This window comes from Ammodytes marinus, assembly GCF_949987685.1.
Source record: "Ammodytes marinus genome assembly, chromosome: 16".
Taxonomy (NCBI): domain Eukaryota; kingdom Metazoa; phylum Chordata; class Actinopteri; order Uranoscopiformes; family Ammodytidae; genus Ammodytes; species Ammodytes marinus.
Window position 1 is genome coordinate 16,958,231 of NC_137220.1, and position 20,789 is coordinate 16,979,019.

The 20,789-nt window shown below is 43.2% G+C and overlaps 1 protein-coding gene across 3 annotated transcripts in view; it reads left to right on the forward strand.

Annotated features, from left to right (window-relative positions):
* LOC307263214 (trinucleotide repeat-containing gene 6A protein-like) overlaps window positions 1-20,789 on the forward strand; it is a 51,748-nt gene that overhangs the window by 21,506 nt on the left and 9,453 nt on the right. For 2 of the 3 annotated variants that reach the window (XM_080044318.1, XM_080044319.1), the window contains 10 exons: window positions 3,340-3,651; window positions 4,320-4,367; window positions 5,407-7,419; window positions 7,535-7,715; window positions 11,128-11,588; window positions 12,133-12,267; window positions 12,386-12,571; window positions 17,541-17,732; window positions 17,893-18,065; window positions 19,787-19,864. In XM_080044318.1, the coding sequence (XP_079900444.1) occupies window positions 4,322-4,367; window positions 5,407-7,419; window positions 7,535-7,715; window positions 11,128-11,588; window positions 12,133-12,267; window positions 12,386-12,571; window positions 17,541-17,732; window positions 17,893-18,065; window positions 19,787-19,864 (3,465 nt within the window). In that variant the 5' untranslated portion in view covers window positions 3,340-3,651; window positions 4,320-4,321. The remainder of the gene's footprint in view (window positions 1-3,339; window positions 3,652-4,319; window positions 4,368-5,406; window positions 7,420-7,534; window positions 7,716-11,127; window positions 11,589-12,132; window positions 12,268-12,385; window positions 12,572-17,540; window positions 17,733-17,892; window positions 18,066-19,786; window positions 19,865-20,789) is intronic. The other variant, XM_080044320.1, reaches the window with a different exon arrangement.

Here is a 20,789-nt window from a genome sequence, read left to right on the forward strand (position 1 = left end):
TTGCTGCCAAGTCCAGGGGCCCTCATGAAAGCCGTTCTCAGATGGAAGCAGGGGGAAAGGAACAAACTGTACTCTATGTACTGAGCACCAGCAAAGAAACCGCTTGTACCCACTAGGATTATGGGATGTTTTTAACATCGTTATCTATTAAAAAATATCTACCTTTGTAGTGATCAATAGCCTATCAAATAACCTAACTGAAACAAAAGATTATTTTAATTATTGATTTATCAAGTGTCAGAAAATGAATGTGTCATATAACACAAAAAGGACAACCAAATCTTCACTTTAAGAAGCAAGGACAAGAAAATGTGACCAGACACGTGATTAATTGAAATAGCTGTTTATTTTCATACTCATATATTCATTGACTAATCATTTCAGTTCTTGAATATGCATGTACACAACCAATACAGCCTCGCAGTTTGATTGATGGAAAAATACTTGAAGTCTGCAAAAGTGCTCAGAGAAATCACAATGGGGGTGTGAATGTTAAAAATTATAGTTACACAGCAGCAATGTTTGTGTACACATTTTATCATATGCATAGTCAATGCATATGGTTAAATGTGTACACAAAAAAGACGACTTTCTTTATAGCTTTTTTTGTAACAATTGGCTGTGAGCTGCTAAACTAGCGTGCTGCTTGTTGTCAGGCATTCATTCATCTCTTCTCTGTGGACAGACAAATATCGCTTTCTTCATGTCACGTTTATGTATGTTTGTCTGTTGCGTGTCTGCAGTGCTCACACACACACACACACACTGAGCGGGGCAGACGGATTCTGCAGACTAGCTTTTATCATCTCTAAATAATTTGTGTTTGTGATGTGAATTAATTAATGCTTCCAGAACACATTGAAATAATTTTCAAAGCTTAAAAAATATGTTTTTTGTTGGATTTTTGTCCAAACGGTTATGATTTACTAACCAGTTACACGTTCACGCTCCTATAGCTATCCCACAATTACTTAGTTCATGATAAGCACTGTCAAGTAAATCGTTAAACTTTGCTTACTACATTACTTAGACATACACTGCCTTATAAGGATAAACTTCTTCCCTGCATAGCCGCTTTGAATCAGATGCTTTAGGGTTGACAGAGTTTCCATGTTGAAAGGTTGAGTCAAGATCCATGGAAGTAAACAACTTAGTTTGCTTGAAGGGGCTTGTCCTTAGTGCTGTGGCTGCCGGAGGGAGTACACATCCATCCCCCAGTCAACACACTACCTTTCTGCTCTGTTTCTTGTTCGTCTTCCCTTTTGCACTATGCTTCTCTTCAATATTTTGGGGAGAGTACAATTGTAATGATATCATTGTCATGTCTGTTCTTTGATTGCTTCCAGAGGGGCGGCTTAGCAGCCTTTGGCTGGCTTTATGTTTAGACACTGGCAGTATGCCAAGGTTTAGCTAGTGAGCTATGAGTAAAAAAGGTGAAGTTTTGCCTCTGTTAAGTGTGTCTGGTCGATTTTATAGCATTGTGTTGGTTTGTGTTTCCGAAGACAGTTTTTGAGTGGAATTAAGTATGAATTACTTTACTTGGATTATTTAGTCTTTTTTATAATAAGGTCATTCTTACAATACACATGCCAGTTCTCATTGAATATTTATATCAATAGAATGTGAAACACATGCCCCAAACACATGCAGGCTTCATTGCATCAATGCTCAATGTCCACACATTGGTTTGTTTGTTCTTTTATCATATTGGCTAGTGTACAGACTGGTGGCTATTTGAACTGAAAGTTTATAAATAGACCTGTGTACTGCTGCAGCAGGCACATAGAGCTAACAGAATTGCTAACCTGAATGAAGAAAAGGTCAGGAGACTCAAACACGCACGCCCGCAAGCAAGCAGACACTTTACTTCTTGCTGTAAAATACACTGGTCCACTTTTACTGAAGGGTGTCTGTGTCCTACTCAACGGATTTGTACCGTCTTCCCCTTCCTCTTTGTTGTTTTAACTCCCTCTCCTAATTATTCTTGGTCTTTGTCCCCTTACTGCTACTTATTCTCTCTCTCTGCTTGCCGTGGCGTCCAAGGGCAGTGCTGCAAGCTTTAAGCCTGTTGTGTAACACTAATCTAGTCCCCATGAAGAAAAGGTGTGCAGGGTGCTCAATCTCCCCCTCAGTCTTTCTACATGCTGCCTTCTGAATAATCTACCCGACTCACATACTTGTGACACTCTAGTGTTTTAGCAGGTGTAAATAGAGATGGTGATAATAAGGCTCCTTCAACGGGAGAAAGAATACACAGGGAAAGGATATGGCTGTGTTCAAAGGGTCAAGAAGGCTCTTAATTCATTTTCATAGCATCATTGAATTTGCATAGTGGAAGTGGCTGCCTCTGGCAAAAAGAGTAGATCTTGCTCCATTGGAGAGCCGGCCTGTGTCTCACCTTAAATGTTATTGTGCATCACGGCTATGGAGATGCCACGTGAAGACCATAAGATGTTATCCAAGGATGGCGAAGGAGAGCCAATAGTCTTTTCAGCTGACTTAAAACAGGGAAGAAAATAAAATAATATACATGATGTGCTTAGTATGGCGCTCCCTTGTCTAAATATGCCCTGGTACGTCATTTCCACATCACAGACCTCCACACAAATGTTACGTTAAAATTGTTATATGACAGGCTAAGAGAGGGAGAAAAGGTGATTTTTGCACCACGTCTTTGCTCCATCGCGGTGGCCGCTGCTGGACCAAGTGCTCTCTGCGTGCTCTCTCCTGCATAGGGAGAGAGGGGGCTCTGCTGCTTGGTGGCAGGCTATTCCCCAATATTGACGTTGTGACATGGGGAATGTGGCATTTGAGTAAAATTAAGATGATGTAGGCCTATGGGGCGGATGATGTTACATTTTCATGGTAGCCTACCATCGTTCTTTTATTTAATATTTCAGCAATGCGATAATATTTTTTTGAGGGCACCCCTGACAAGCGGCAACACAATTGAGAGGCTGTACTAGAGCATGCATTGTCGGGGCGCTTTCCATACAGACAGTTGCGCGGTTACAAGTGTTAGGATACACACGCTGCAAATAATTTTAATAGAACCGTTTAACTTATAGTATTAATTGGTTATACTTATTCTCATCAGTTAATGGTTAAACGACGTACATGCCTAATTGTATAGTTTTTTTATATATTTTCATCCTGCCAAATGTGTGGCACCATGAAACAAATCTAAACACTTGAAAATGTGTGGGTGGCATGGTTTGATGATTGACGTTGTAATTGAGTGTTTTTACCAACTGATAATTGTTTCTGTAGTTATTGATAATGGGCATGCATAATTTTTTTTAACTTGGCCTCGTTTTTTGCTCTTTTGTCTCTCTGCAGTACTGGAAAATACCAAGTCAAGACAGAGTCCTAAATCTAAACCAGATCCCCCTTCCCCCTCCCCACATATACACCTATAGACAAATACACACCCACACATCCAGTCTACAGCAATGCCAAGGTGGCCTGATCAGCCTGCTGCCCGCTCTGACAAGCCCTGCCTCTTCACCACAGGCCCTTGAGGCCGTGTCCTCTGAGCTCTGACCTTTGACCTCAACTTTGTCGCCCTGGGAACCAGAGGTCACCTGTTCACTCAGCCAGGGGACGCCCTCCTGCTCAGCCAGCTGCCGCAGCCAGGAGCCGAACCCGCAGGTAAACCTTCAGAAAAAAGAAAGAAAGCAAACGGCAGTGCATAATTATTAGATTTAATTCATTAGATTTGTTTGTATCCCCAAACAAAGAAACTAGCCCATACAAGCACACACTGTCTGCTGATATTCACCTTCTGCAATTAGTAAGAAAACAATTGTACATATATTTGGCAATACATTTTCAAATGTGGATGTGTTATCTTGGCTAAGCTTAATTTGTGTGCAACATTGACTCATCTAAAATAATACTTTTTTTAATGTGTAAACATGTGTTTCATTGATATACATCAGTGTGCAGTCATACAGTTATCAGAAACACACAAAAGCAAGTTACACTAAAAGCCAACAGAGAATAGGCACAATATTCAGTTAAGATGAATGTCTGAAAATAACACACTTTGAAAAGATAAGTAATTTTTATGCTTTCTTAAATTCAAATATTGTATTAACCCCTTTACATTTATACTGCAACTAGCAGGGCCTGTCCTCTAACACTCTTATAGTGACAACTTTGAACCCCTCTGACTGCATCGCTTTTTCTCTTCTTGATTCTCATTGAATGTGCTACCTGTCCTAACTATTTCTAACATCTCCCCACTGTGTTTGTTTGCTGGCTCTTTCTCTAACTCCTTCTGAGTCTGTTTGACAGTCTTTCCTCTCTGTTTCCAGGCATGGCTCCCATTCGGGATTCCGTCAGCCACTCCCCTAATCAAACAGGTGACTACACATTACCTTTTTCCTTCCCCATTTTTCTGCGTTCCATTCTTCCTCCCATTGTCTTTCTTCGGCTCTTGCTTTGTGACCAACTAGGTAGACCCAGTCTGAGCTGACCTTGATAGATGATGCATTTCATTGATAGCACATCCAAGACACACATAGAGAGGAATGACTGAGAAAGGTTGCATTAGAAGATTTGGCAAAAGAACATGATACGTGCCACAGGAAGTTGGCAACCTTTTTGTGTGAATTGTCAAATGACAGAACAGCGCTGAGCTGCCCTAGAACCAGTGCTGTGGGCTATTTATTGTGAGTTTATCGAAATAACCTTAATACAACAAACATTAGCTCACTACAGCAAATTATTTGGGGCTCCCACTGCAAGAATGCATTTTAAGTGACACTCTACTAGCAAATGCTGATAAATAATGCAGCACTGAAAAGTGAAGCACTTGCCATTAATACTTTTTAAGCGTGCAGATTGTACATAAAAGCAAAAACGGATCAGGAAAGGTCTCTGGAGTCTCCTAGAGATGAGCTATGTCTGAATGCCAATGATCTCAGAGAGATATATTTGGAAAAACATCAAGGTTAAAACAAGCATGAATCTTTTTAAGTTGCCACCAACTCCCCCTCAAACTCCCTCCCTCTCTTCACACTCAATTTCCATCTCCCCAATGCCCTCTGTCTCTCGTCGTCTCATGATAGTAGTCCTCCTCCCTAAATCCTAGTTTACAGCTTTGGCATGCTTTTGGGTCCCGCTGTGGTGACAAAATGGTGGCAGCTGTGTCCAGGCTCAGGCCTGGCACCAATCACATCCAGAACAGTTGGGCAGCTGAAGGTCGGAGGAAATGGAAAAATATAAAAGCAACTGTGAATGAAGGGAATTTAAACTAAATCTGTTTTATTTTATCCATATAATTTTTCCACAATGATGAAATATCACCTTTGCTAATTGGTCAGTTTTTCCCAAAAACGACAAAAAAAAAGACTTCACACTAACGGTACCCTCTGCCATGTCCACCTCTTCTCTCTCCAGGTCTGGAGCATCCGGGCTTGGACTCACAGTATGAACCTTCCCCCTGGTCTTCTGGCTCTCCTTGCAGCACTGACGGCAACAGCAACTGGGGCAAAGTCCTAGTGGACGGAAGCACCGACAAGCCCAACAACCCTTCTTCCACTAACTCGTCCGTCTGGCCTCCCTCCTCCTCTTCTTTCTCTTGCTCCTCTTCTTCATCCTCCTCTGGCTGTGGTTCAGGATCAGACCCTGAGTTGGCATCAGAATGCATGGACGCAGACTCTAGCTCCTCCATCGGCTCAGAGAAAAACCTCGCCGCTGTGACAACAGTGATGATGATGTCAGCTTCTTCCTCTGTGTCTTCTACGGCTTCTTCCCCCTCCTCGGTGACTTCCGCCATGATGGTCGGAGTTTCAGTCAACGGAGACAGCAACGGCAACAGTCGGCAGGTAATTGGCGGAGGGATGGGAACCACTGACGGTGCAAATAATGGAAATAATACCATCACCGGGCCCTCCCTCTACTCCATGGCTGGGTCCAGCAGTATTGGAAGCAATAACATGGGTAACCACAACAACAAGCCCGCCAATAACGGCGGCGTGTGGGGCACCCAGTCCGGCAACAACATAATCCCCACTGGCGGTAGCACCCCCTGCATTAATGGAGGGTTAAACCCAAACATTTTAAACCCAAATGCCAACCACGGTGCCTGGCCGCAGAATCCAAGCCCAGTGTCCCAGGGCCAACCACAGCCTCCGGGGATGAGTTCCAAACTGGGTCTAGCTCCCAAACAGGGCCCTGTGCCGGGCTGGGGTGGCATTGCAGCTCCAAACAACAGCAGTATGATGGAAGACACTGAGGTGAATAATGGTACAGCAAGCAGCAACAGTGGAAACGGTGGCCTACAGCCAACCAACCTTAACACTGAATCCAATGGACCAAATAACACTATTATGATGAATACTACTACTACTACTACTACTACTAATGCCACAATGACCTCTACTCCACCAAACTCTACCGCCTCACCCCAACTCAGTGGGGATTGTTCCTGGGGCTCTTTTGGCGGAGGGAACGGGGGTCTGCTGGTCAATGGAAACCCCTCCTCAGCCCTTCAGCACCCCCAAGGAGAGCTGGGGGGTCCTGGGGCCTTTGGTACGCCTTGGGGCGCGACTACCTACCCCAGAGACAAGGGTCACCCAAATGCAGACACTGTGAACCCCCAAAACCTTTCCTTAACGCAGGGTGGGAACCCCCAAATCTCCTCTACTGCTGCTTACAAGAGTAATAATAACCACAATAACACTGGGGCCCAACGCTGGGACCAGGGGCCCGCCAATAACTCAAACCAGCCCCAGAGCAATGCACCCTGGGGTGTCGGCTCAAATCGAATCCCAGGCCCTGCCGGCCAAACACCAGGAAATGGAAACCAAACCACCATGGGCCCATCAGCAGGGATACCTCGCCCCTGGGGGAGCAGCGCATCATCTTCCTCATCTTCATCATCCTCTTCCTCATCTAACAACAAGATGGCGAATGGAGAATGGGGATCAACAGCTCCTGGTAACAACCATTTAGATGCTGGAAGTCATAAAGGAAGCTCTGCCAATAATGGCTGGAAGAGCCTGGAGGATGACGCCATGGGCATGGGAAGTGGAGGGGTAGGAGGTCCAACCCAAGGCCTGGCAACTGGCACTGGAGGCTGGGGACGCTCTGGTGGAAGTGAGGGAAGTGGAGAGAGCTCCGGTGGCCGGTCCAGCTCTGACAGAGACGGCAGCCAGTCAAAAGGGGGAAACCGCAGAAAGGGCCCCCATACTCCGCCAGTACAGTCAGCTTTGGCTCGGCCCGATGTAGATCCCAGGGTTCTGTCCAACACTGGATGGGGACAGACGCCCGTACGGCAGAACACCACCTGGGATGTGAATTCTCCCCACAATCAGAACCAGGCTCCCAGAGGAGATGAGAGAAAGCATAGCACCGGGGGCTCCGGCTGGGGAACAGCGGCACCAGCAGCCCCCTCCCAGACCTCTGGAGGTATGGCTGTAGTGTCTATCAAACCTTTTTTGTCAATGGACTTTTTGTTGATATAAACGTAAGTCTTAAAACTAAAAATGTTAAATGAAAATGTTTGCTGTTTTTATGTACGCAGGTTGGGGAGGTGGACAGGGCAGCTCAGGCCCGAGTGCTGGAAATCCTGGCTGGGGAGAGCGGCCAACGTCTGGGTGGGACAGCAAAGTCTCGGCGAATGCAGGAGGTGGGCAGAGTGGCTGGGACAAGGGGAGCAAGAACACCAGTAACACCTGGAGCAACAACATTAACAAAGATGACAGGTAATTCATGTTTTAAAGAAATACTGATTATCCTGATGCAAAAAATATTGTCTGAAGTAAGTTCAAGGTGCACTATGCAGTTTCAGAGGAGTGGGATTTTTTTTTATATTTGCAGATTCTGCAGTTAGATTACAAAACATTACAGTGGCAAGGCAAGGCAAGGCAATTTTATTTATAGAGCACATTTCAGGCACAGGGCCACTCAAGGTGCTTCACAGGGTTAAAATCAAATAAAGAATACAAATACAAAAAAAAGGAACAAATTTAAAACATGGATAAAAATACAACATTTAAATAAAAGAATTAAAACATTTTACAAAAAAAAAAAAAAAAAAAATTACAGGTTAAAAGGGAAACAAGAACGTTTTGAGACCCGATTTAAAAGAGCTGAGAGTCTCAGCGGACCTCAGACTCTCTGGCAGTCCGTTCCAGACATTGGGCGCATAAACGCTGAATGCCGCCTCTCCCTGTTTAGTCCTAGCTCTGGGGACTTTTAAAAGACCTGTCCCAGACGACCTAAGGGCTCTGGGCGGCTCATAACGTATCAGCAGATCGGTAATGTATTTTGGCCCTAAACCATTTAAGGCTTTGTAGACCATCATCAATATTTTAAAATCAATTCTTTGAGTGACAGGAAGCCAGTGTAAAGACCTAAGAACTGGGGTAATGTGATCTACTTTTTTGGTCCTAGTGAGGACTCGAGCAGCAGCGTTCTGAAGTAAATGAAATGGTAGTAGTAGTAAGTAATAAGGTCAGCTGCAGGGGGGGGGGGGGGGCGGGGAGACGTCCCCAACTGGCTACGGCCCCCCCCCACCCCCACCCCACTGGGAGATGTACTGGCTAGGGGCCGAAACATCAGTGAACGGTGGCTCCAGCAGACGACCCTGCAGCTGACCAGAAGGGCACCGTAGGAGGTGTATTACACACTCACATAGTATTGCAGTGATTCTTGAGAAGTGGGACAAAACAGGGTGCAATGTTGAAAAAATACAAACCCTATGTTTCCGCAAATTAAATTACATGTATGTATCCAACATATACTAAGCTACTGACTTAAGCTTTGACACAACCTCCCAGCTTTAGTTTTTTTTTACTGTCATTGGCCGATCAACACCGTCAGATGTCAGATTTCCTGTCTGACGGTGTTGACATATTTAACGTTTCTTAAACATAACAAATGGAATTTATCTAGTAGCCATTTGGTTTTTCTGTTGATGTTAGGTGCTAGTATGAGCTGCTTCAGGAAAATAAAATTATCAAAACATTTCAAATAACTTCTTCAGAAATTGTAAGTCGGTGTTGTGGTTGTGACACAGGACTTTCAAGATTCGGAATGTAAAATATTCTAAAACTACAACACTTATCAGAGCCTGTCTGACTCTAATGTACTCTGCAGAGGTAGAATTTGGCAAGAGGTCCTTCAAAGTGACAGCTGCCCCTTATTTCGCCTGATTTTATTACATTTTACATAATGAAATGTCTGACGGTGTTGAGTTACAGTAAGGTGGTCCCACCACTTAGAACTCTTATAAAACATGAATGTGTTGTAGAAAAACAGTTTTTATTGATATGAGAGATTATTTAGTGTTGCTTTTGATGAAAAAAGCTCTTTTTAATCATTAAAGTACATTTTTAATAGGTTTTATTGCATATGAAAGATTGAAACCTTCTCTGAGGACACACTGTTTTGGACGTTGTGAGAAGATAACAAGTGTCATCTGTTTGACATAATAATGATAAAATTAAATTGAAGGGGATAATTGTGCTCCAGACATTCTATTCTTAATCCCTAATAACATCTACAATTTTAAATGTTTTTAGTTTTAAACATAACAGCAGTTACATACGGAAGACGGCCTTTTGTCCCGGTTCTCAATAATTCTATTATTATAAATCAAAACTAGGGCTGTCGCGATGAAGGAATACCCCGTGCGGTGAGTTAGGGTGGCTAAACCGTGCGGTATGCGATATAATTGCTCCACCCCTTTTTTAGGCCTAATTATAGGTCTCTATTTATTAAGCCAACTTATTTGTACCGTATTGGTCCGAATATAAGACGGGTTTTTTTCCGCATTCAGCTTAATAATAATAGGCTATATTTAATATATACAGCGCATTTCTCTCACTCAAAGCGCTTTACATAGCTTCAGTTGTGTTTATTTAATTTTTTTTATCGGTTGGAACCAACACTGTCTGTGCTCTCGGAAGCGGCCGGGGCATGCGTGTGTGCAATGGGAGAGAGAACGCTTTGTGTGGAGAGAAAACAAGAGGCACGGGACATCGCAAAAGCCAATGCAAAGCCACAAATCATTATGTTGCGAGTCAACGTGTCAGAGGCAGGAATCGGCTGTGCGATCGACTTTTACTGTGGCAGTAAGGAGAGATCAGATTGCCAACTGCGCTTTTCCTTTTACGCACACCACAGCCGCCATAATGTTTAGATTTCATCATTTGCATCAAAGCCCTAATGATAATAAGAATAAGAGGCTTTATTTAAACGCTGTCCATGCGGTCGTTGTGATTGTAACTTTATCGGCTAAACTGAAACTAACGGAGATCGCCGAAGCCTTCCAAACGACAACTGTAACGTGCCCCGGTTATCATATCAGCCTTAAACCACGGCGTTGATAGCTTTCGTTTCAGCACTCGGCTATGTGATTAACTATGAGCATTAAATAAATGTTGCGTCTCAGATGCCGAGGACAGCAGCAAGGATGACCGAACCAGAGCATAGAGAGATGACAGTGAGAGCGATCACAGCGGAGCAGAGGAATAAAGTCTGTAGTAAACACATCAGAGTTCGGTCTATTTGTACTACTGTTCATTTGCAATGAAGGAAAGTGTTTTATTAAATGTTCGTATATGATTTTAATAAATAAAATTAATTTCCTTTTAAAAACAAGATCTGGTCTTCAAATCTTTTTTCCAAATATGAGTTTTGAAAAACGGGGGTTCGTCACCTTTTATAACAGGTCCATGGACGTCACGTGCGGTTGTTGCGGTGGCCGCCCATGCTCTGCGATTGGCTTGAAAATATTGCAGTATTTCATCTGTGCGGTTATCGCGACAGCCCTAATCAAAACTAAATGTTTTTTAGGCACCTGGGTAAGACTAGAATTTGTTTGTAAACAAAACTGTGGGCCCTGCTGATGTAAACAGCAGTGTAACACTGACTTTACAGGTAGCTTTATCACTTCAAACAGTGTCCCAGTGGTCCAATTTTCCCGCGAGGAATGTTTGTTTATTCAGTTAAGAGAATGTACTTTAGAAATTAAAAAAAAAATGACACGGCAACAATGAAAAACTACACCTTTTTTCAAATGTTATCCCATTTTCTGCTTTTTGCAACCATTATTATTGTGCATGATCCATTTTTTATTCTATTGATCAACTTCATTGTTTTTTTGCTTAGGTCAAATACTTGGACTAATGCGCCCAAACCGCAGCATGGTTGGGGTTCCAACAGTGGAAATGGAAGTGAACACTGGGGTAACGGTGGAGATGGTTCCAGACAAGGAACCAACAACCACTGGGGGGAGCCTCAAAAAGGCTCAGGTGGCTGGGACAGGGACAGAGACGGTGATCGCTCTGGAGGTTGGAACGATCAAAACAGAACCAACACCAGCAGCAGCAACACGTGGGGAGGGAGTGGAGGATCGAATACTCCAGACCAGAGTACTCCAAACCCAGGGTCCAACTACCAGGTCCACAAACCTAACCCTCAGAGTAACAGCCAAGGCTGGGGGGAGCCAATGAAGAACAACAGCGGAGCCCAGAACTGGGGTGAGCCCAATCCCAAGCCCTCAAACGAGTGGGGAAAAGGTCCGGAATCCAACACGTCCAGAGGCAATCAAGGCCCTAACAAGCCCACAGGTATGTTATTCGGAGTATCCTCTCTTAACAGAATTAGAATGGTCCCCCTTTTCCCAGGTCTTTAATATTTAGTAAGGAAGACTATTGGGCACCAAAACTGAATACGAGCTGTTAAGGTGCAGTCGGCAATTCTGGAGAAGGCTTGTCAAAATCAGTGAATATCTCCTTGCAATCCGCTACCTATCTGTACCGTGTGTGTATGTGTGTGCCTAATTTTTTTAACGTTAATTCACTACCGTAGCTCCATAAATGGGCATGTTGCTAGCTACGGTGGGCCCCTTTGTTTACATATCCTTTGTTTAAGTACCAGTTTACAGAGCCCAGGCTGTATATTTATACTAGATTTAATTTCAGCGCACACATAGTATGGACAGGTAGCGGTTTGGCAGGAGATATTCACTGATTTTGACAGTGATTGACAACAAGTGTTCTCCAGAATTGCCACCTTTTTTAATAAGTGTTTTGACATTGGGTGGCAACAAAGTCGAGTGGGAGGACACACTATTGATAACTCACTATTATTTATTTGGTTTTATTATCCAAGCAGGATGGCAGGGGGGCCCCATGCCCACAGGAGGTCAGAAGGAAGAAGTGTCAAGCGGGTGGGAAGAGCCTTCTCCAGAGTCTGTTCGTCGGAGGATGGAGATAGATGACGGGACAGCAGCTTGGGGAGAACCTGGTAAACACGCGGCCCACTATGAATGTCTTTTTAAAATAAGAAAAGAAAAGAAAAAAAATCTTTTAGGGCTTCTCATTGTGAGCTTATGACTCAACGTGTTATTAAACTTTCTCCCTAGGGAAAGGCAGTAGTAGTAGTAGTAGTGGTGGTGGTGGATCCGCCAACATGTGGAACAGAACTGGCCAATCAGAGCAGGAAGCCATGGGCCCATCCTCTCAGCACCAGTCCCACCCTGCACACAGCGTCAAGCATCCTCCACCGCCCATGCAGCAGCCGCATGCACAGGACAAAAGCTGCAATCCTGGTACGTTGGAATATGTTTGAGATAGAATGGAACAGAGGCTGGCTCAAGCCATATTAATTGGCTGCTGGTACCAATAGTTATCACTTATCTTTTACTAAAATGCGTTAAAATTATATTCTCTACATAATAAATAATTTCCGAACAAACCAAATTTAAGGACCGCAGTTTTAACAGTAAGGCAGTCTTTCACACAGCCTTGACTATAAAAACAAAAATTGACAGGAGAACAAACAAATGTGTATGTGCCCTACACATCGTGCACACATGTTAAAAAGAGTGATGATGGTTCCAACACGTCACACTCGCTTCCTTTTTATAGTCTGACATAAATATTATTGGCCACGTTACAACTGTTACTGTTTACATGCTTCAGTGTTTTTGGCCTGCAGGAATTGATTGACATAGTGTCATTCCCAATTTCTGCAGGTTCTCAAATGCACATTATTATTATTATTATTCTTATTATTATTATTCTTTTTTTTTTTTGTCAAATTCTGTGGTACAATACTAAGACATGAGCCAGTATCTAATATGGTACGAGCATGTAAGTGCAAGCCTTTAAGCGCACTCTGTAAGCCCGAGGAATGGTTAAAAAGGTGCACGGTCCCACCCACACTTTTGAAGATAGTGGGAATAAGGTCTTAAAAAGGATTTGGACTGTGCAAACACGAAAGTGTGGACCCACTCACCTTCACAAATGTTTCTGAAAGCATACATAATTTGCATTGAAGCATGGGGAGAGAAACAGACACATACAGCTATTCTCTCCCATCTCCCTACGACGTTGTCTATGTTTAGGGCTTTCTGTAAGCTGGTTGAGTCATCCTTTTGGAATGCTAAGAGCATCGATTTTTCTCTTCTCTCATTCGCCTTTCTTTCCTCCTCCCTTTCTTTCACACGCCAATTCTGCTTGCTGTAAAAACTCTGGCTCTTGTTAGGTTTGAGAAAGAGAGAGAGAGAGAGACACACACACACAGAGAGAGAGGGAGAGAGTTGGGGGGCCTAATGACTTAGTAATAGGAATGGTTCCAATGTAAGATGGGAAAACTAAACAGAGTAAGGCAGCTATTCTGTAGAAGTGGACTAAGAGGGGGGAAGGGAGGGGCTGTTGGGGTTATTCCAGATCGCTGTCCAGGCAGCTAAGTGAAGCAGCAAAGTGAATGTTAAGAAAGGGTGGGGCAAATCAGGAAGCTACTGTAATGAGAACATAATCAGCTTGTAGAATTTGTAGTTAATTATTTGAACACTGAAGTGCAATCTATGGATGATGGATCAACAGCGAAAAAACTGGGTGAAGGAAGTGTTTATAGATATATAACTAATAGGGCTGTCAAAATGAACGCGTTAACGCAGGGTGATTCATTTCTGGGAAAAAAGGTCACTCTAACGTTGTGGCTGACCCAGGATCAGCTAGCACGCTAGCCTATGTTTTTAACTGTTGGACAGACAGACAGACACTCACTTGCTCAGAGACATAGCAAAGAGACAGCCAAATTGAATTATGTTGTGGTAGGCCTATGTTTTAGTTTGTTTTTAATTTATTTTCAGAATTAACACCAAATTTTTAATGTATATATCCACTAGGGGTGTGCACGTGTACACGAGTAACCGTTTAGTAAATCATAACCGTTTAGGAAAAATCAATAAACGAAAACCGTTTAAAAACAAAATCTTCAAATTTTAAATGTTCTTTGTAAGTAGCCCGAACTTTATAACACCTGTTCAACCTGCATAAACGTGGACATGTAGAAAGCGATAGGCTATATTAATCAGGAAATTAATGAAGCGCGATAATGACGGCGCACATGACAGGCGAACGCGTATGTGTGTGTGTGCACTCGCCTACAGGACGGCGGGCGCACGAGGACAATGACGTCACGGTTAACCGTGTACACGAAAAAAATTCCGTCGTGTACACGGTTAGACAATTTTGTAAACGTTCACACCCCTAATATCCACCTGCTGTCATTTATCTTTTGTTTCCTACAACAATATATACGGAGAACTCAAATTTTCGGGCATATTTCTAATAATAGAATTAATCGTGATTAATCTGCCTTTGTTTGTGTTTATGTGCGTGCACTTGTGTGTGAGCATACCTAGTCACATGAGGGACACTGGAGCCTGAGGCTGCCCCATGATCTGTCCTATTTTTACGGGAGTTATCCCTGGCATCTCCCCAAACGCCCCCAGCAGAGGGGAAAGTAGCAGGTCTGGGCGGTCAGCTGTAACAGGAGCCTTTTGAAATCATACTTGGACTCACTTGACACACAGTCTCACATTTGAATGTTTTTTTTTGGGGTGCATGCACACATCTACAAACCCACAAGAGTTAAAGTAAACAACACTTGCAAAAGTAAGTTGACACAGGGTTCAAGAGCAGGAGACTAATTATAGGATATAAAACGACAAACTTTCAGCATCAATGCATATATGAAAATGCAATTAGTGTTCTAGAAAATTTTTATACTTCAACATTTTTAAATTTAGGCCATTGATGTCCCTTTTACCCACAACCGCCAACCTAAACTAGCCTGATAAGGCTACCGTACTTTTCGGCCTACAAGCCGCGACTTTTTCCCCGTTTTTCGACCCTGTTATTACACAGCACAGTATATATTCTGTAGCTACTGGGGATGGGCGTTAGTAATCGAGTACTCGAGTACTCCTCGTTTCAAATGATCTCGATTGGTGGATGAGGAAAATCGATTTTTGTTTTTTTTAGTGTTTGTAGCCTTTAGGCCGGCCGGCGGGCCGCCCCTATTTTAAAATGTTATATACGTGTACAAAACGGCACAAAACGGATATAAAGTTTAACAAAATTAAATATTTTGATCCAAGTTAAATAAACTAAGCGTTGTGTCAAACAGAAACCGCAAATAACTGCCACCTCCGTGCAGCGCAGCCAGTGTGTGGTCTCCACAGCACCGCGGAGCTGAATGCAGTGCTGGAAAACTTGGAAAATCACGTAAAGAAGCCAGGCTGACTTCGGGCACATTCGAGCAAACGACATTTAAGAAGCCTTTATTATGGAATATAGGATTGAGATTCAAAAGCTGACGGTGTAACGTTCCGTTAACGAGGAATTAGTCGCGGTAATTAGTCACGGACAGGAGTGAGCATTACGCGGTAGCCTACTACTTCTACTGCTTTGGTGAGTTATTTAGCCTATCTATGTGTTTAAATTGTAGGTCAATAATTTTATTGTATTTGCTGCCCTTCTTATTTTAAATGTCTATTTTGAATGTTAGCCAACTACAGCCCATTCTTTTTTTCTCTCTCTCTTTTCTCTCTCCACCGCAGACCTACTCGATCGGTTTAAATTGTGGCCCGCTTATTTAATTACTTTCAGTTAGGAAAATGTGTTTTAAACTTGTGGAAAATAAATCCTTAATATCATATGGCAACTGTGACTGTTTGACATAAGCATTGAGCGCTTTATTGCGGTCAACCGTTGTTCTGTAGACAGATGCGTTGCGTCCTAAAAATAGAAAATGTTTTAACAAGGAATCTATTGATCCTCGAGGAATGCAAGCATCACACGAGTAGCGAAAACACTCGTGCCCATCCCTAATAGCTACTATTGCACAAAATGGTAACATTTACGTACGTTATGCAAATATGCAACTTGTTTGTTGAAATGTGGGAGCTTCCTCAAGCAGCCATCTCTTTCCCGACAATCCCCTCTGTGCACGAACTCTTACATATGGTAATTAAACATTATAACACCTGCGGCTTATTGTCCAGTGCGGCATATAGTACGGAAAGTACGGTACTCTTAATATGGGAGAGCTTTGATACTGTGAGGAAAAAAGCACGTATATATATGAATATGTAGTTTGAAATAGGGGGACCTGCATTAGTGGTTGCTGCTGAGTGTTTTGTGTGAACCACTTTAGTAAAAGTCACTGTGGTGACTCCACTCTTACATTACAATCCTCTTTATGGCCAATGAAGATGATTTTTGTAATTGAGCTTTGGGTCTTAGCTTTGTCTGTATCTTAATATTTATGATGATGATGAATTGGCTCTATTCAACGTCACTTAAAGCCACTACGAGTAACATGGCACGTTAGCGGCCCCTTTGGACAAAAGCGGTAGTATTTTTACGACGCCAGCTGTCGTGAAGCTGTTTTCTAGCTCGTGCCGGGCGTGCGAGATTCAAATGATCAGGAAGCAATATAGTGCATGTCCGTGTGTTGAAATGTGAGGGCACCGGACTCTTTTCGGCTCCGTGAGTGGTTAGTGACAACACACACCTGATTGCAATGAGTTGATGCAGTGTCACCTCTCACGGAGCTGAAAGATTACGTGTCCTCACAGAAAGCAAATGAACGAGAGACGGCAGTTAGTATGGATCACGATGAGTTAATGTGTTTATGTTGTTGTAAATAATGACTATTTCAGATGAATAATGGTCACCTGATGATGCTGGTGAGGCAAAGCAAACTTTGTTTTAGTAGGCTACCGCTCATTCATTTAGGAGTAAACACTGCAGTCTAGTTTTCTCCCGTGAAATTGTGTATACGTTGCTTGGCAACGCCCTCCCGCCCGCCTATTTTTCCCTTTTAGCTTTTCTTCATTGAATTTTCTTTTTTGTCTTTGATGGTTCAGCCCCATTATCAGTCATTATGACGACAAACAACTGTCTCAAACAAGGCTCCCGCTCCCCTTCCCTCACCTGGAGGGATAGGCTTCTCAAATCGCGCTGCTGCACTGCGACCAATACGGATATGACCATAGAGCATGCACGCGTGAACCGAAAATCGGACTGGGTGTGCGATCAGACCAAATGCAGTAATAAAAACTATATAAAAGTATTTCTTTGCACTGATGGTCTCGTTTGCTGTTAAAGGTAATTTATGATTATAAGAGGAAACATGAGGCTGTTTAAAAGATATTTAAATGTTACTCGGAGCTGCTTTAAGTATATCCTCATTCTAATGGGTACATCCCTCCTTTTCTCCAGGTTGGGCGGAGCCTTACCCCAAGCAGAAGGAGTCCTCAACATGGGGGGAGCCACAGCCCACTGTTCCACCTGTGACTGTGGACAACGGGACGTCTGCCTGGGGGAAGCCCATGGACACCAGCTCTACCTGGGAGGAACCCAATAGGGGAAGCAGAGAGCCTTCATCTGGATGGGGCGGGCACCATAAGTCTGGTAGGTTCACTCAAATATTTAGCAAAAACCATCTGATGAGTAGGTTAAAACTATAAAGAGGTCCTAGCCAACTTTGACCTTTGACTTTTGTGCAAAATGGCAGAAAAGATAAGTTCCCATTGGTTTGGTATTGAGTTTGTTCCTCTGCCCTAAATCGTAGCTCCAGGTCCCAAGCCCATGGAGACGTGGGGTGGAGAGGAGGCGTCCATGGGTAATAGCTGGGACCAAGAAGAAGAGGTGGAGATCGGCATGTGGAGCAACAGCCAACAGGACAACCGCTCCCATGACCGAAACACCTGGGACTACAGGCAACAACAAAAAGGCTCCTACAAGGTTTGCTCCCCATTTAACTCTCGCATTTTGTTCATCACAAACTCTCAAACATTGTTCCCGGCTCTTAAAGCCACTACGAGTAACATGGCACGTTGGCGACCCCTTTGGACAAAAGCGGTAGTACTTTTACGACGCCAGCTGTCGTGAAGCTGTTTTCTAGCTCGTGCCGGGCGTGCGAGATTCAAATGATCAGGAAGCAATATAGTGCATGTCCTTGTGTTGAAAGTGTGAGGGCACCAGACTCTTTTCAGCTCCGTGAGAGTGGTTGGTGACACAGCATCAACTAATACCAGTCAGTGCTACACACACCTGATTGCAATGAGTTGATGCAGCAGTGTCACCTAACTACTCTCTCTCACGGAGCTGAAAGATTGCGTGTCCTCACACAAAGCGAATGAACGAGAGACGGCAGTTAGTATGGCTCACGATGAGGTAATGTGTTTATGTTGCTGTAAATAATGACTATTTCAGATGAATAATGGTCATCTGATGATGCTGGTGAGGCAAAGTAAACTTTGTTTTTGTAGGCTACCGCTCATTCATTTAGGAGTAAACACTGCAGTCTAGTAGCCTGGTGCTACCAGACCATCGTACTTCATTTCATTTGTACAGAAGGTCTGGAAGTGCTGTAATTGGCAAACGTTCACTCACTTGGAGGCGGGTGTCTTTTGAAGTTTAAAACTATTGGATCTGCCCAGTGCCACTCTGGATTAGCCAACCAATCGCATCACGTTTGGTCAGACGTATGTCATGAGCCGGCTTCTGGCGGTGCGTTTCAGTTGTACAGGGAACTCGGAAATTTCCGACTTCACTACATATTGTATTCAATGGATCTAACGTACCTGGCAACGGTAACTTGCTAGAGCCTAACGTTTAGTTATTTGGATGAGAAAGGTTGTAGGCGTCCATACTTTCCCGAGCAGATGCACTGGAACACAGACCGGTCGGAACTCGGAATTACAAAGTCGGAAATTTCCGATTCCCGAGTGTAAAGGAACGCAGCATTCAACTGAAACTGGAGAGCGACTTCGACGTCATCGTTCTCAGCCACTCGCTCTGTTCGCTGATTGGACAGGCAGAGATCTGCCTGAGCAGGAACCCATGAATACACCGCACACCCAGACTGACTACTGAAGTGAAATGAAAATTGAGCGGAAGTAGGTAGGCGGGCGGAGCCAGGCTAGCAGTCTAGTTCGCTACCGTGAAATTGTGTATACGTTGCTTGGCAACGCCCTCCCGCCCGCCTATCGCTCTCCCTTTTAGCTTTTCTTCATTGCATTTTCTTTTTTTTCTTTGATGGCTCAGCCCCGTTACCAGTCATTATGACGTCAAATAACTGTCTCAAACAAGGCTCCCGCTCTCCTTCCCTCACCTGGAGTGATAGGCTTCTCAAATCGCGTTGCTGCGCCACACTGAAATCTGCGACCAATACGGATATGTGACCATAGAGCATGCACGCGTGAACCGAAAATCGGACTGGGTGTGCGACCAGACCAAACGCAGTAATAAAAACATCTTTCTTTGCACTGATGGTCTCGTTTGCTGTTAAAGGTCATTTATGATTAAGTGAGGAAACATGAGGCTGTTTAAAAGATATTTAAATGTTACTCGGAGCTGCTTTAAAACACAAACACCTGGCATAAAAGTTTGGAGTTCTTTCAGCTACTTTGTTGTACTTGAAGTGTTAATAGTTATTAATGTTTTTGTCCGCAATGTTTTAGATGAACAAACCAGTCAACAAACAGGATGAACCATGGATGAAACCCTTCATGAACCATTTCAACAGCATGAACTTCTCTGTAAGCATTGTTTTCAATTTTTTGGATCTCAATCAGTTTTGTCTCTTGGTCCACTTTTCACTTCAAAATTAGGTCAAAAGTAACCTCAAGCGTGAATGGAACCTTTTAATAATGTTTAAAGCAAAAACTTAATCACCACTGTAGAATAATCTTTTCATTAAACGTCCACATTATGAAAAAAAACGTGTTACTATGGCTACTTGATTTGGATACACAATTGAATGGCAGTTGTACAGGCTCCACCAGAAGCCTATTGCATAAAAGTGGAATAAAGACATCCAGGATGATTGATAAAACCAGCCTTGACAAAGTCTAGCCTGGGCACTTTGGATTAGTCAGTTGCATAAACACCAATCCAGGATGTAAAGGAGCCGCTTTGTCAAGCCAGGTGTAAGTAATTCTATTAAGTGCCAGCCCACAGCTTTCAGAAGTAGACCCAGAGATCGAACACAGATTTACTGATGGAAAAATGGAAAAGACGGCCCATTTTCCCACAATGCCTTGCTAGTTTAAACCGTAAGTGAGGGGAGGGGGCAGTTCATTTCATACAGGAGATGTATTCTCTGCCAACTGTTCTTGATGTCCCTGCATTGTTTTATGATAAAATAGTTGACAGTGAGCAGTCTGCAGGTGCATCTAAAACAATTAATATCATGGAAAGTCCATTCAAAAAGTGAAACTTTCATAGATTCATTACACAAAGTGAAATATGTCAGGCCTTTTTTTGGATGATTGATTGATCATGGAATAAAAAATCCAGTATCTCAAAATATTAGAATGTTACATACAACCAATCAGAAAAAGGATTTATAATACAGAAATGTCGACCTTCTGAAAAGTATGTTTATTCTAGATTAATTTCACTCCATGTGTAATGAATTTCTAGAATATATTTAAGTTTCACTTTTGAATTCAATTACAGAAA